The 16,659-nt window shown below is 49.5% G+C and overlaps 1 protein-coding gene across 2 annotated transcripts in view; it reads right to left on the reverse strand.

The window, feature by feature from the left end:
- Window positions 1-62: 62 nt before the first annotated feature.
- SLA2 (Src like adaptor 2) overlaps window positions 63-16,659 on the reverse strand; it is a 36,885-nt gene continuing 20,288 nt past the window's right edge. Inside the window, exons 5-7 of one of the 2 annotated variants that reach the window (XM_055104838.2) lie at window positions 2,604-2,753; window positions 1,687-1,819; window positions 63-1,368 (exon numbers count right to left, since the gene is read on the reverse strand). In XM_055104838.2, the coding sequence (XP_054960813.1) occupies window positions 1,248-1,368; window positions 1,687-1,819; window positions 2,604-2,753 (404 nt within the window). In that variant the 3' untranslated portion in view covers window positions 63-1,247. The remainder of the gene's footprint in view (window positions 1,369-1,686; window positions 1,820-2,603; window positions 2,754-16,659) is intronic. The other variant, XM_003831889.4, reaches the window with a different exon arrangement.

The raw sequence follows: 16,659 nt of genomic DNA on the forward strand, positions 1-16,659 counted from the left end.
AGCACTGGAGGTGGTACCTCCCACCCCATCCCTCTTTCTTCCTCTCCCTGATCCCTTAGCGGATCCAGCAGACCTCTTTCTCTTTATGGAGGCAGCAGGGAAATCAAGGGCTGGATTTGGTGTAGGCTGTGGTCTCCGTCTTGGCATTATGGAGAGAGGGCTTAGCACCTTCTGATGCCCCTGCCCAGCACTGAGGTGCCTGGCCTCACTGCAGTGTGCTAGACTTAAGAGGTGCTATTTTGTATTCGGCCACAAGATGGCAAGGCCAGTGTGCTAGGGAATGGTAAGCCACAAAATGAAATAGAGATCTGAGAGCTAGGCTGGGTGCCGTGGCTCACGCCTGTAATCCCAGCACTTTGGGAGGCCGAGGTGGGTGGATCACCTGAGGTCAGGAGTTTGAAACCAGCCTGGCCAACGTGGTGAAACCCTATGTCTACTAAAAATACAAAAAAATTAGCCAGGCATGGTGGTGTACGCCTGTAATCCCAGCTACTCTGGAGGCTGAGGCAGGAGAATTGTTTGAATCCAGGAGGTGGAGGTTGCAGTGAGCTGAGATCGTACCATTGCACTCCAGCATGGGCAACAGGGCAAGACTCCGTCTCAAAAAAAAGAAAAAGAGCTGGGGCTGTTGTCCTCAATGGGGGACATTTGAGGACCTAGACTGTCCGAAGTCTTTCTCTTTGCTCGGGAGGTCACGTAGAGCCTGGACCATCCAAGATCTGCTGCTACAGTAAGACATCATCTCAGCTTTCCTTTCCCTTCTAGGCCACAGTCCTACCTTCTGAGGTATGGTGGTGGTCTCAACGAGACTTGTAGATTTTCTGAAAATGACTTTCTCGTTGACTCTAGGGGTTGTTTCTACCTTGTGGGTGGGGCCTGGTTAATGGTGGGGATGTAGAATGGGGCTCAACAGGCAGGGCATCCAGATGGTACTAGAAACCCCAAACTCAAGAACTAACTAGGTCAGACCCCCAGGAGGCTTATTCTCTTTTTGGAACCCTGGCCCTGGTCCCACCTTCTCTGCACTCGGACTAGAGGTCGCAGGTGGGATCATGGCACTGGAAGGAAGTAGGTGACTTCTAAGGGCTAAGAGAGGAAAGAGCAAGGGTACAGGTGGGACCCTGGATGCACCTCTGTGTCCCACCCTCCCTCCCTGAGTGCACAGCCTTGCCTCTGGGGTGCCCAGGAGGCTGAATTGGGGTTCTAGATGTGCAGCCTTGGTTTCCCTTTTGGTCTCTCCTTTGGGCCTAGGCATCATCCAGAGAGACAGCCTCATCATTCAGGCTGATGTAGGAGCTGAGGGACTCCCGGAGACCCTCACTGAGAAGAGACTCCTCCCCTGTGGCAGCTTCAGAAAACAGGAGGGAGCTGTGGACAAAGGAAGATAATTGGGTCAAGAAGCCTCTTCCTCCTCCCTGTACTCACTACACACAAAATTGCACTGTTCTCAAAACCCCTCACTCCTGCTGAGGACCTCACGGGGCTCCCCTGTTCCCTATCAGATCAGCTTCCCCAGCCCCACCTGTCGAGCCTGGGCCATGCTCCAGGAGTTGAGTCAGTGCACTCTGGCTCCAGCTGCCAGGTGTCCCTGAGTGTGACAGGTACATTCCGGGTTGTGGGTTCCAAGGGGTGGGTCCTTCTAACTCTTGGTCCTGCTTTCATGTTTCCAGGAGTCCCCGACTTTACCTGTCCAGCTCTTTCCAGTTGAGTGGTGTCCTCTGCACAGTCACAGGTAGGGGTATATCCTTGCCAGGGAGCGGGCCAGCCCTCTGCAGGACACAGGGCTCCTTGAGTAGGCAGCAGATGTCATCCGCCAGCTCTGAGGAAGAGACCTCCATCCCTGACATGGCTGACTCCACCTTACTTCTCCCCAACAGCCCTCACCCTGACAGCCCTCCGCAGTTGGCAGGAGGGGGCATGGTTACCAAAGAGTGATAGGACATGAGCCCCAAGCTATTGGTTTCATGGAGACAGATGTAGTCAAAGGTCTTTATGGGCTAACTTTTGGGAGACAGTCACTGTATGATTTAGGGTGAGTTCATGGACCTCTTGAGCTCAAGTTTCTGGTTAGGAAATTGCTTTGGGAAGAAAGCTAAGGAATGCTCAGTCTACTTCTACTCACTGTCTACTTCCACACGGAGTGACCTGCAGAAAACCCCTAATGAGTTTTCACAAGAGTGCTCTTCCCTCTCTGCGCCCTGACGCTGTGCCCAGTGACTGCATCTTCCAGTGTCTGTTGAAGGACAGGCACCAGGAAGTACTAAGGAGAGTCAGGATTGAATCCCACACAGCAGCAGCTCTGTGCCCGGTTCCTGTGGAGAGAACTCTGCCTGCTGCCAGGGGCTCTGAATCAGAACCAGAGTGGTAGGCAAGGTACTGACCTGAGCCTACACAGGAGGTCTGTGGCTTTTCTGCCAGGGCACGAGGTGAAGACAGGGCTCCCAGCCTGCATTTCTTGGCATAGGGACTGGCGTGAAAATAGGGGAGGCCGCTCTTCTGTCTGTCTGAATACTCCATAGCTGGTAAAATATCCAAGGGCACCACTGCCTGCTTCTCCCCACAGACTATCCCAGCCTAGTCCTGGAGGCAGGGAAAGGCCATACCAGAGTAATGGTCCACCAGGGCCTGGAGTGAGGGGAAGGTGAGGCGCGGTGAGATGTACAGCCAGCCATTGTCAAGGCGGTGGATCCTGTAGTGTCTGATCCGGTCCCAGGATGCAGGGCGGCTGAGGCGGACTGACAGAGAGTAAGAGCCTGAGGAGAAAGGGGTCCAGGGGTGGCACAGAGGCCCTGCTGGGACTCGGCCCCACCCAGGCTGGGAAACGAAGACAGGCAACGTGACCATGGGGCCCCGGCAGAAGGGAAGTGTCTGGGGCAGAAGCAGGACAAAGACTTGCTCTCTTGGACATCAATAATACGTTCATAATAGATGGGGGTCTTGTGAGGGTGAAATCAAATCACACACAGAGCCCTCAGTACAGGGTCTGGCACTGTGTGAGTGAACATTCAGCGTTGGCTGTTCTTACAAAGACTCAGGTGGCAGATATGTTAGGATGCGAAAACACTGTCAAGAAGATGCTGGCAAGGAAGTGGAGAAGTAGGACCTCCCACCCTGCTGGTGGAAGAGAAATTAGTACAAGCCACCTTGGAAACAGTTTGGCATTAACTAGATGAGCTGAACATGCACGTACCTTACAACCCAGCAGTTCTTCCCAGGCACAATACCTCAGAAGCACACAAGCAATATGCATAGCGGCATTGTTTGTAAAAGTCAAAAACGGCAAACAGCCCGTTTGTGCTCAAGAGTAGAATAAATTGTGGATTATAGAGTGTAGTGCTATACAGCAGAAAAAATTAATAACTGCTACATATAAGCATAAGGAAATCTTGGAAATTAAGCAGAAAAACATTACAGAGCATACATTCAGCCTGATTCTATTTAAAGTTCAAAGATAGCCAACATGACATTATATGTTGCACAGGCACACACGGCAAAGCTCTGAAGAAAAGCAACTGAATGATTAACACAGTGAAGCATGAGAGGGGGCTACAAAGGGCTTGTTAGGTAATTTCAGCTGGCAAGTGGGCACGTGGATGTCAGTTTTATTAGTGCTTCTCAACCTACATGTATACATTACATACACTGATGAATGTGACAGTTTCACCAGCTTTGCATGTTTCATTTTTTCATTTTTTATTTGATTTTAATTTTCTTTTTTTTTTTTTTTGGAGACAGAGTCTCCCTCTGTTGCCCAGGCTGGAGTGCAGTGGTGCAATCTCGGCTCACTGCAACCTCCGCCTCCTGGGTTGAAGTGATTCCCCTGCCTCAGCCTCCCGAGTAGCTGGGACTACAGGCGCCTGCCACCACCACGCCCGGCTAATTTTTTGTATTTTTGGTAGAGACAGGGTTTCACCATATTTGCCAGGCTGGTCTCGAACTCTTGACCTCATGATCCGCCTGCCTCACCTCCCAAAGTGCTGGGATTACAGGCATGAGCCACCGCGCCCAGCCAGATTTTAATTTATTTTTAGAGCCATGCTCTCGCTCTGTTGCCCAGATGGTGTGCAGTGGCATGATCACAGCTCCTGGGCTCAAACAGTCCTTTTGCCTCAGCCTCCTGAGTACTTGGGATTATAGGCGTGAGCCACCCCGTGCCTGGCCATATAAGCACATTTAAAATATTAAAACAGGCTAGGGGCAGTGGCTCACGCCTGTAATCCCAGTTCGAGACCACCCTGGCCAACGTGGTGAAACCCCATCTCTACTAAAAATACCAAAGTTAGCTGGGTGTGGTGGTGCACACCTGTAGTCCGAGCTACTTGGAAGGCTAAGGCAGGAGAATCACTTGAACCCAGGAGGCAGAGGTTGCAGTGAGCTGAGATTGTGCCACTGCAGTCCAGCCTTGGCAACAGAGCAAGACTCTATAAATAAATAAATAAACCCAAGGCCGGGGACGGGTGCAGTGGCTCACGCCTTTAATCCCGGCACTTTGGGAGGCCGAGGTGGGCGGATCACCTGAGGTCAGGAGCTCAAGAACAGCCTGACCAATGTGGCGAAACCCTGCCTCTACTAAAAATACAAAAAAAAAAAAAAAAATTAGCCAGGTGTGGTGGTGTGTGCCTGTAGTCCCAGCTACTTGGGAGGTTGAGGCAGGAGAATTGCTTGAACACAGGAGACAGGTTGCAGTGAGCCGAGATCGCACCACTGCACTACAGCCTGGGCAACAGAGCAAGACTCCATCTCAATTAAAAAAATAAATAAACAAGGCTGGGCAGAGTGGCTCATGCCTGTAGTCCCAGCTACTCAGAAGGCTGAGGCAGGGGGATTGCTTGAGCCCGGGAGGCGAAGGTTGCGGTGAGCCAAGATTGTGCCACTGCACTCCAGTCTGGATGACAGAGTGAGACCCTGTCTCAAAAAAAAAAAAAAAAAAAAAATTAAAACAAAAGTTAATGGGCTGGGCGCGGTGGCTCACGCCTATAATCCCAGCACTTTGGGAGGCCAAGGCAGGCGGATCACAAGGTCAGGAGATCAAGACCAGCCTGGCTAACACAGTGAAACCCCATCTCTACTGAAAATACAAAAAATTAGCCAGGCATGGTGGCGTGCGCCTGTAATCCCAGCTACTCGGGAGGCTGAGGCAGGAGACTCGCTTGAACCCAGGAGGCGGAGGTTGCAGTGAGCCGAGATCGGCCACTGCACTACAGCCTGGGCGACAGAGTGAGACTCCGTCTCAAAAAAAAAAAAAAAATTAGTCCAGGCGCGGTGGCTCAAGCCTGTAATCCCAGCACTTTGAGAGGCTGAGGCGGGCAGATCACGAGGTCAGGAGATCAAGATCATCCTGGCTAACACGGTGAAACCCTGGCTCTACTAAAAATACAAAAAATTAGCCGGGCGTGGTGGCGGCGCCTGTAGTCCCAGCTACTCGGGAGGCTGAGGCAGGAGAATGGCATGAACCCAGGAGGCAGAGGTTGCAGTGAGGTGAGATCACGCCACTGCACTCCAGCCTGGGTGACAGAGCGAGACTCCGTCTCAAAAAAAAAAAAAAAAGGCTAAAAGTAAAAAGATGGAAAAAAGATATATCATGCAGACAACCATAAATAAGTAAGCTAGAATGGCTTATTAATGGGAGAATATTAGTGGGATATTAATATCAGACAATAGAATTCAAAAGACTGGAGTGCAGTGGCATGATCTTGACTCACCACAACCTCCGCCTTTCAGGTTCAGGTGATTGTCCTGCCTCAGCCTCCCAAGTAGCTGGGACTACAGGCACGTGCCACCATGCCCAGCTATTTTTTTGTTTTTTTAGTAGAGATGGGGTTTCACTATGTTGGCCAGGTTGGTCTTGAACTCCTGACCTCGTGATCTGCCCACCTCGGCCTCTCAAAGTGCTGGGATTACAGCTGTGAGCCACTGCGCCCGGCCAACAAATTTAAAAGGATTGAAATCATTAAAAATATGTTGTCTGGCCACAATGGAATTAAATTAGAAATTAATAAGGAAAAGGTATCTAGGCCGGGCGCAGTGGCTCAAGCCTGTAATCCCAGCACTTTGGGAGGCAGAGGCTGTTGGATCACCTGAGGTCAGGAGTTCAAGACCAGCCTGACCAACAAGGTGAAACCCCATCTGTACTAAAAATATAAAATTAGCTAGGTATGGTGGCACATGCCTGTAAATCCCAGCTACTTGAGAGGCTGAGGCAGGAGAATTGCTTGAACCCAGGCGGCGGAGATTGCAGTGAGCCGAGATTGCGCCACTGTACTCCAGCCTGGGCAACAGAGCTTGACTCTGTCTCAAAAAAATAAAATAAATAAAATAAAGAAGATACAGAAGAATATAATTTGAAAGACCTCTGAAAAGTATGGCAAGATTAAAACCAGAGAAGTTACGGAAGACAGGCAGAGTCGAAAAAAGGATTTGCTTTTGTAACTTGATGATCAAGATATAGTTGATAAAATTGTTCGGAAATACCACACTGGCTTTTTTTTTTTTTTTGAGACAGAGTCTCCGTCTGTTGCCCATGCTGGAGTACAGTGGTGCAATCTAGGTTTACTACACCCTCTGCTTCCCAGGTTCAAGGGATTCTCCTGCCTCAGCCTCCTGAATAGCTGGGATTACAGGTGTGCACCACCATGCCTGGCTAATTTTTGCATTTTTAGTAGAAACAGGGTTTCACCTTGTTGGTCAGGCTGGTCTCGAACTCCTGACCTTATGATCCACCCGCCTAGGCCTCCCAAAGTGCTGGGATTACAGGTGCGAGCCACCGCGCCCAGCCAGAAATACCACACTGTTAATGGGCATAATGGTGAAGTGAAAAAGGCCCTTACTAAATAACAGAGGTAGCCTGCTGGATGGTAAGTAGTCGTGGAGGTGGATCTGGCAATTTTACAGGTTACAGAGGAAACTTTGGAGGTGGTAGAGGTAATTTTGGCTGTAGTGGAAACTTTGGTGGAAGAGAAGGCTGTGGTGGTGGAGATGGTGGTAGCAGAGGTAGTTATGGAGGAGGTGATGGTGGCATCAATGATGGTGAGCCTGCTTATAACAGTAGACAGGGCTGCTGTGGTGGTGGAGCAAGATATGAAAACCAAGGTGGTGGATATGGTGGCGGTGGCGGAGGATATGATGGTTACAATGAAGGAGGAAATTTTGGCGCTGGTAACTATGGTGGTGATGGGAACTATAATGATTTTAGCAATTATAGTGGACAACAGCAATCAAATTATGGACCTATGAAAGGAGGCAGTTTTGGTGGAAGAAGCTCAGGCAGTCCCTATGGTGGTGCTTATGGATGTGGTGGTGGAAGTGGTAGATATAGTAGCAGAAGGTTCTAAAAACAGCAGAAAAAGGCTATAGTGTTGTTGTTTTTTTTGAGACGGAGTCTTGCTGTGTCACCAGGCTGAAGTGCAGTGGCGCGATCTCGGCTCACTGCAGGATCTCTGCAGGAGAATCGCTTGAACCCGGGAGGCAGAGGTTGCAGTGAGCCGAGATCGCGCCACTGCACTCCAGCCTGGGTGACAGAGCAAGACTCCATCTCAAAAAAAACAAAACAAAACAAAAAACAAAAACTGAACATCACTTGCTTAACAATGAGGATAAATGTAAAATTAAAATTTATTTTAAAAATAAGAACTAAACATTGGCCAGGGACAATGGCTAATGCCTGTAACCCAAGAACTTTGGGAGGCGGAGGTGGGAGAATCACTTAAGCCCAGCCAGGAATTTGAGACAAGCCTGGATAACATGGTGAGAGTCTTTCTCTACAAAAAATTTAAAAATTAGCCAGGCATGGTGGTACATGCCTGTGGTCCCAGCTACTCCAGAGGCTGAGGCAGGAGAATCGTTTGAGCCTGTGACGTTGAGGCTGCAGTGAGCCATGACTGTGCCACTACACTCCAGCCTAGCCAACAGAGGAAGACTCTGTCTCAATCAATCAATAACTGAACATTGGCTGGGTGCGGTGGCTCACACCTGTAATCCCAGCGCTTTGGAAGGCCGAGGCAGGTGGATCACCTGAGGCCAGGAGTTCAAGACCAGCCTGGCCAACCCATGGTGGAAGTTGCAGTGAGCCAAGATCATGCCACTGCACTCTAGCCTGGGTGACAGAGCAAGACTCGATCTCAAAAAAAAAAAAAAAAAAAAAATTAGCTGGGCATGGTGGCATGCGCCTGTTGTCCCAGCTACTCGGGAGGCTGAGGCAGGAGTATCTCTTGAACCTGGAAAACAGAGGTTGTGGTGACTCAGCCTGGGCAACAGAGCGAGACTCCGTCTCAAAAAAAAACACAAAAAACTGAAAAACCACGATCACCTGAAAAAATGCAGAAAAATCATTTGACAAAATTCAACACCCTTCATGATTAAAAAAAAAAAAAGCAGAAAACGATGAATAGAATGTTAGTTTCCTATTGCTGGTGTGACAAATTACCATCAATTCAGCAGCTTAAAATAACACAAATTATTATTTTACAGTTCTGGAGGTTAGAAGTCTGAAATGAGTTTCACTGGACAAAAATCAAGGTGTCAGCAGGGCAGTGTTCCTTTTGCAGACTCTAGAGAAGAAATCCATTCCCTTTTCTTTTCCAGTTTCTAGAAGCCATATGTATCCCTCTGCTCATGGCCCCTTCCTCAGTCTTCACAGCCAGTAGCATCTTCCTGTCTCTAACTCTCACCCTCCTACCTCCCTCTCATAAGCATCCTGGTGATTATATTGGGTCCATCTGGACAATCCAAAATAATCTTCCCATCTCAAAATCCTTAATCACATCTGCAAACTCTTTTTGCAACGTAAGGTAACATATTCACAGGTGCTGCAGATCAGGACCTGAACATTGTTGGGGGGGATGATGATTCTGCCTACCACAGAAGGGTACCTGATACAAAGCATCTGTGAAAAATCTACAGCTAAGGCCAGGTGCGGTGGCTCATGCCTGTAATCCCAACACTTTGGGAGGCCGAGGCTTGCGGATCACCTGAGGCCAGGAGTTCAAGACCAGCCTGGCCAACAAGTTGAAACCCCCATCTCTACAAAAATAGAAAAATTAGCTGGGCATGATGGCGTGTGCCTGTAATCTCAGGTACTCCAGAGGCTGAGGCAAGGTATTGTTTGAACCAGGAGGCGGAGGTTGCAGTGAGCCGAGATCAGGCCACTGCACTCCAGCCTGGGTGACAGAGTGACATTACATCTCAAAAAAAAAAAAATCGACAGCATGCTTAATAGGAAAGATTGATTATTTTCTCATCTAAGATTGGAAACAAAGCAATAATGTTCTTACCGCTTCTACTCAGTGTTGTACTAAAGGTCCTAACAAGTGCAATAACACAAGAAAAATAAAGTATATGGATTGGAAAATAATACAGCTGCCTTTACTTACAGATAATACAATCATATGTAGATAATCATAAGGAATCTGCCAAAAAGCTACTAGAACTAAAAGTAAATTTAGTAAGGTGACCCAGAGTCAATATGCTTTGAGAAGTGTATTGACCCCAGTAGGGTCTCTGCTTCCTTTTCTTTGTTTTCTTTGCCTGACTGGGAGCCCTTTGACCTTTGTACGTTTATTTTTTTTTCTTTTTCTTTTTTAGAGACAGTTTCACTGTGTTGCTCAGGCAGGCCTCAAACTCCTGGGCTTGGGTGATCCTGTTGCCTCAGCCTCCCAAGTAGCTGGGGCTATAGGTGTGCACCACCACGCCTGGCCTGTATTCTGTACCTTTGAGAAGAGTCTCTTCTTGAGCTGTGCTGTAACCCTAAAAAATTCTGTGGCTGGGAATGCGCTAAATATTTGAAAATAGGCCCAGAAGGCCAACCAACCCAGCTGAACTAGTGACCAAGACCTTATAACTTTTGCATGGTTCTTGAACCACCCACCCCAGCCACTGTCACGACAGTTATTAGAATCAGAAAGGGTAGCTACACTTGGGATCTGGTTGGTGGTCTCAGGGATAAAGAGGTCAGGAGTCATCCATTCCTGATTGCTTCCTGTCTCAGCCTCACATCCAGCCCAACAGAAAGCCCTGTTGGGTGTGGTCAGAACACAGCTAAGATCCAACCACTTCTCACCTGGAGAGAGCCTACTACAGCTTCCTGCGCGGCATCCTCTCTTCTCAGCAGGCAGGAGGGGTCAGGTCATCTCATGCCCCTACTCAGAATCCTCCCTGTCACACTTAAAATCAATCCCAAGTCCTCTCCCTGGAAAGGCTCTGTGTGACCTGACTCTAAACTCCCCTCATCCTGTCTTCCTTGACTGCCTGCTGAGGACGTGCCTCCCTGAGGCCTGTACTCACACTCACACCCTGGCACTCTGTGTCCTCTGAACGCTGCTTTGTTTCCTCTTGGCACTTATCACTCTCACACTCTTTTCTTATTTGTTTACTGTCCACCTTGCCAACTAGATTGTGGCCAGGAATCTTGCTTTTCATACTGCAGAATCTCTGGTGTTTTGAACAGTGCCTGGCACAAAGTCAGCACACAGTATCTATTTGTTGAATGAATGACTGAGTCTCTGTGGTAAACACTCGGACAGAGCCACGATTACAAGCAGTTTTAAGGAGAGCTCATCACCATTTGCACTCCTACTGTCTGTGAGCACAGATGGTGTTGGGAATGATTCTTGAAGGCCTATCATTGCATGATTTGCAGCAAACACATATTGAGCATTTACTAAGACCTACCCTTCCCTGAGGACAGAGGGCCCACCCAGAGCCAGCCCTGAGCTGAAGATGGAGTGCTGTGGGGCACACAGGTCCAGGTGACTGACAGGGGAGCAGGTCACTAGGGGTGATGAGGAGGTGACTTTGGTTCTGTCCTTGGAACTGATGCTACAAACAGCCTGAATCTTCCTGTCTGGGGGGCAGTCTCTCCCAGCTCTTCATCCTCTCTCCCCCTCTCAACATGCATAGGTGTGCTCACCTGCTCATTCATTTATTCAGTAAACATCTGCTGAGCACCCACCACATGCTGGACACTCTGCTCTGGGCCCAGACACAGGTATGAAATCATCACACTCGGGGAAATAAGTGCTGTCTTGTCAGCACATCCACAGCTGGGATTTTCCTTAATGGTCCTCATTTCAAGTATTTAGTTCCTGTATTATTCTCATCAGACCACGTACCCTGATTTTTTTTTTTTTTTTTTTTTGAGATGGAGTTTTGCTCTTGTTGCCCAGCCTGGAACGCAATTGCATGATCTCGGCTCACTGCAACCTCCACCTCCTGGTTTCAAGCAATTCTCCTGCCTCAGCCTCCTGAATAGCTGCCATTATAGGTACCTGCCACCATGCCTGTCTAATTTTTTTGTATTTTTAATAGAGATGGGGTTTCACCATGTTAGCCAGGCTGGTCTCGAACTCTGACCTCAGGTGATTCCCCCGCCTCGGCCTCTCAAAGTGCTGGGATTACAGGCATGAGCCACTGTGCCCGGCCATGATTTTGTTTTAGGAAATAAATTTAGCCAGCTGTGGTGGCTCATGCCTGTAATCCCAGCACTTGGGAAGTCTAAGGCGGGAGGATCGCTTGAGCCCAGGAGTTCGAGACCAGCCTGGGCAATAGAGTGAGATCCTGTCTCTACAAAAATTTAAAAGTTAGGCATGGTGGTGCACGCCTGTAGTTCCAGCTACTCAAGAAGCTGAGGTGGGAGGATCACTTGAGCCCACAAGTTCAAGACTGCAGTGAACCATGATTGTGCCACTGCACTCCAGCCTGGGCAATAGAGTGAGATCCTGTCAAAAAAAAAAAAAAAAAAGCTGGGTGTGGTGGCTCATGCCTATAAACCCAGCACTTTGGAAGGCCAAGGTGGGCAGATCACCTGAGGTCAGAAGTTCGAGACTAGCCTGGGCAACATGGCCAAACCCTGTTTCTACTCAAAATACAAAAATTACCTGGGCCAGACATGGTGGGTCACGCCTGTAATCTGAGCACTTTGGGAGGCCAAGGTGGGTGGATCACTTGAGGTCAGGAGTTCAAGACCAGCCAGGGCAACGTGGCAAAACCCTGACTTTAAAAAAAAATACAGCTGGGCGCAGTGGCTCATGCCTGTAATCCCAGCACTTTACGATGCCAAGGTGGGTAGATCACAAGGTCAAGAGATCAAGACCATCCTGGCCAACATGGTGAAACCCTGTCTCTACTAAAAATACAAAAATTAGCTGGGTGTGGTGGCACGCACCTGTAATCCTAGCTACTCGGGAGGCTGAGGCAGGAGAATTGCTTGAACCCAGGAGGCATAGGTTGCAATGAGCCGAGATTGTGCCACTGCACTCCAGCCCAATGACAGAACGAGACTCCGTCTAAAAAAAAACAAAAAAAAAACCACAAAAATTCGCAGGGTGTGGGAGCATTCACCTGTAGTCCCAGCTACTCAGGAGGCTGAGGTGGGAGAATCGCTTGGGCCTGGGAGGCGGAGGTTGCAGTGAGCCGAGATAGTGCCACCGCACTCCAGCTTGGGTGACCCTGTCTTAAAAAAAAAAAAAAGTCTGGGCGCGGTGGCTCATGCCTGTAATCCCAGCACTTTGGGAGGCCCAGACGGGCAGATCACAAGGTCAGGAGATCGAGACCATCCTGGCTAACACGGTGAAACCCCATCTCTACTAATACAAAAAATTAGCTGGGTGTGGTGGCAGGCGCCTGTGGTCCCAGCTACTCGGGAGGCTGAGGCAGGAGAATGGCGTGAAACCGGGAGGCGGAGCTTGCAGTGAGCCGAGATCCCGCCAACTGCACTCCAGCCTGGGCGACAGCAAGACTCCATCTCAAAAAAAAAAAAAAAAAAAAAAAAAAGAGGAAAAGAAAAGAAATAAACCTATTACAGCTACAGAAGAGGTATTTTCAAGATGCTATGGGAGTTGAGAACAAAAATTGACATAGTATGGGAAGGCGATAGCCTGGGAAGGCGATAGCCTGGGTAGGCGATAGTCTGGGAAGGCGATAGCCTGGGAAGGCGATAGTCTGGGTAGGCGATAGTCTGGGAAGGCGATAGTCTGGGAAGGCGATAGTCTGGGTAGGTGATAGTCTGGGAAAGTCCCACTGGAAAGAATGGCGAAGGATGAGTGTGAGTTTGCCGTGAGGAGAAGCGGAGGGCAGGCTTTCCAGATGGAGGGAGGGGTATGTGTAAGGATGCAGCGGTAGAAAGAACAAGGTATGTTTACAGAGTGGCTGGTGGGCAGAGGGTCCAGAGGGAACAGTGGAAGCCGTGGCTGGATGCGGGGCCTAGAGGAGGACCCACCAGAAAGAAAGGCCAAGTATAAGGTCCTCATTTCAGAAAGCTCCAGCAGGCTTAGGCAACATCACCTCTGGGACCTCTGGGGTCAGGTATTCCAGTGATGATGCTGGGAGTGAGGGATGAGGGATCAGATAAGAAGCTGCATGTGAGAAGTGGGCCTAGCAGGACCCTCCTGAACCTTCTCTGCTGAGGCCTCTAAGAAGCTTTAGGGATTGAATCTTGCACCCTCCACTGTCTGCACCCTGAGGACAAAAGCCATGACTTAGCAGGCCTGACTCGGAGGAGATGCTCAGTAAGTGTTTCCCAACTGACAGCGGACAGAGGTGAGCCCTGCAGGGGCAGGAACCATATCTTGCTCATCAATCTCCCTTATAGTGCCTGACACAGAACAGATATACAGCAGGACAGCCCAGAGGGGCTGCTGCTGGGGCCTGTCCCTAACCCTGTGCTGACCTCTGCACAATCCTGTGACCTCCACAAAGCTTCTAGGCCCCCTTCACAGAGCAAGATTTGGGGCCTGACTAGAGCCTGGCCATGGCTGTCCCGAGGCCTATCATATAGCCAGGTATGCCAGAAGGACTTGGGAAGATGGGGTCTTCCTGCTCCGGACTCTGATTAGTGTTCCTGGTAGCTCAGGGCCCCAGGCCTTCCTCCTTGGTCCACACGCAGGCTTGAAGCTCGTGTGGAATCAGTGCCTTTGGGCCAATGAAAAGCTGATCCTGGCATCACTCACTCACTCGGTCAATGGCTAATTCCCATTATATAAGACAAGAGCATAATGTAAAGTACATTGTCTCTTATTACTTCATTCTGGGTTCCCTAGATTGGAACTCTGTTTTCAAACTCAAGAGAACAATAGAACCATCCAGAGAGCCTGTCCAAGAAGCAGATTTCTGACCTCTGCCCCCAAAAGTCTGATTCAGTTAGGTCTGCGGTAGGGCCCACAAGTCTACAGTGTCAACAAGTTCCCCTGATGAGTCCTGTACACTCAAGTCTGAGAACCACTGTTCTGTGACGTCACTTGGGCCCCTAGAGTCACTGTGGTGTCAAACCACAGTATAAAAGTTTACACTGTGACCCAGGACACACCTTATAAAAAATCTGAAACAAAAGTTTTATGACGCAATATTTACCCCAACCATGGTCATGTTCTCTGCTCAATTTCACTACAAACACGCACTGGTCCAGACGCACTAAATTAGTGGCTTCCGACCCTGGCTACCCATCAGAATCACCTGGGCAGCTTTTACAGTGTGCAGGCCACATCCCTGACCAGTGAGATCAGAAACCCTGGAGGTGGGGTACAGGCATCAGTGTTGATTTATTGAATTTATTTATTTATTTGAGACAGGGTCTTGGTCTGTCACCCAGGCTGGAGTCCAGTGGTGTGATCATAGCTCACTGCAGCATCGACTTCTTGGGCTTAAGTGATCCTCCTGCCTCAGCCTCCCAAGTAGCTTAGACAACACGCACATGCCACCACACCTAGCTAACTTAAAAAAAAAAATTTTTTTTTTTTAAGTGATGGGGGTCTCCCTTTGTTGCCCAGACTGGTTTTGAACTCCTGGACTCAAGTGATCCTCTTGCCTTGGCCTCACAATGTGCTGGGATTACAGGTGTGAGACACTGCACCTGGCCCCTAAACTGATTTCTTGACCCACAAATCAACCATGACCCGCAGGAAAATTTTACCTTTCCTGGAAAATTGGCAAATTTCTTCTTTTTTTTCTCCTCCCCCCCCCCCCCCCCGCACTAACATTTTTCATCTTCCTCTTTGATAACAATAGCTGCATCCTGATCCATCACCTTTTGGAATTGACTATGGGGACCTGGAGACCTTAGTCCCGGTAATTATGAGGATTTTTTTTTTTTTTTTTTTTTTTTTGAGACATAGTCTCGCTTTGTCACCCAGGCTGGAGTGCAGTGGTGCGATCTCGGCTCACTGCAACCTCCACCTCCAGGTTCAAGCAATTCTCTAGCCTTAGCCTCCTGAGTAGCTGGGATTACAGGCACCTGCCACCATGCCCGGCTAATTTTTTTTGTATTTTTAGTAGAGATGGGGTTTCGCCATGTTGGCCAAGCTGGTCTCAAACTCCTGACCTCAGGTGAGGCCTTATGTGGATCTTATGAGTCTTTAAAGATCTTCATGGATCCCGCTGGGCGCGGTGGCTCATGCCTGTATCCTAGCACTTTGGGAGGCCAAGGTGGGCGGATTATCTGAGGGTCAGGAGTTTGAGACCAGCCTGGCCAACATGGCAAAACCCCGTTTCTACTAAAAATACAAAAAAAAAATAGTCCGGTGTAGTGCCTTACTCCTGTAATCCCAGCACTTTGGGAGGCCAAGGTGGGTGGATCATCTGAGGTCAGGAGTTTGAGATCAGCCTGGCCAACATGATGAAACCCTGTCTCTACTAAAAACAAAAATTAGTTGGGCATGGTGGCATGTGCCTGTCATCCCAGCTACTCAGGAGGTTGAAGCAGGAGACTCGCTTGAACCCAGGACGTGGAGGTTGCAGTGAACCGAGATCGCACCACTGCACTCCAGCCTAGGCAACAGAGTGAGACTCTGTCTCAAAAAAGTATAATAATTATCCCGGTGTGGTAGCACTCGCCTGTAATCCCAGCTACCAGGGAGGCTGAGGCATGACAATCACTTGAACCCAGGAGGCAGAGGCTGCACTGAGCCAAAATGTGCCACTTCACGCCAGCCTAGGCGACACAGTGAGACTCTGTCTCAAAAAAAAAAAAAAAAGTCTCCATACGGCTTTCTCTTCTCACTCACAGAGTTTTCTCTTTGCATCTGTGTCTTTTTAGGTAAGGGGCAGAGTGGCCATAAGGGCCGGCCACTATATTCTTGGGGCTGACCCAGGCCAGAGAATGGGCCAGGGGAGGGGAGCTGAGCACTGAGCACTTCCTGTGGCTTCTGAAGCTCCGGGGGACAGTCTGCAGTGGGGCCCTGCTCCACTCCGCAACGCTGCTGTGGTTTCCTGTTTGCAGCTGCTGTGCTGGGCTGGCCTCCCCAGCCCCTCTACCAGCCTATGGATGTATGTGAGGTGGGGGTGCTGACGCTGCCTAGAAAATAGCAGGAGGGGCCTCAGAGAGGTCAACCCAAGAACGCCCAAGGGCAGGAGAGGAGAGGCAAAGAAGCTGGAAAGGGTCCTGGGAGGGAGACTGAGGCAGAGAACGAAGGGTCCCGACAGCCTATCACAGTTGGTTCATATCAAGGCGGGCGCCAGGAGGTCTGTCCACTCCTGATACCTCCTTCCCTGGTCTGTTGCTATGCTTGCAGTGCCAACATTACTGCCCCACGTGGGCCTTTCCTGGGGGCCTGGAGTGAGAGGAGGTGTGGCTGGGTTTGAATCCTGGCTCTGCACTTACTAGCTGTGTTTCCCCAGGCAAATTATTTCTCTTCCCTAAGCCTCAGTTTTTCCATCTGTAAAATGAAGACAATG

The sequence above is a fragment of the Pan paniscus genome, chromosome 21 (assembly GCF_029289425.2).
Source record: "Pan paniscus chromosome 21, NHGRI_mPanPan1-v2.0_pri, whole genome shotgun sequence".
Classification (NCBI taxonomy): domain Eukaryota; kingdom Metazoa; phylum Chordata; class Mammalia; order Primates; family Hominidae; genus Pan; species Pan paniscus.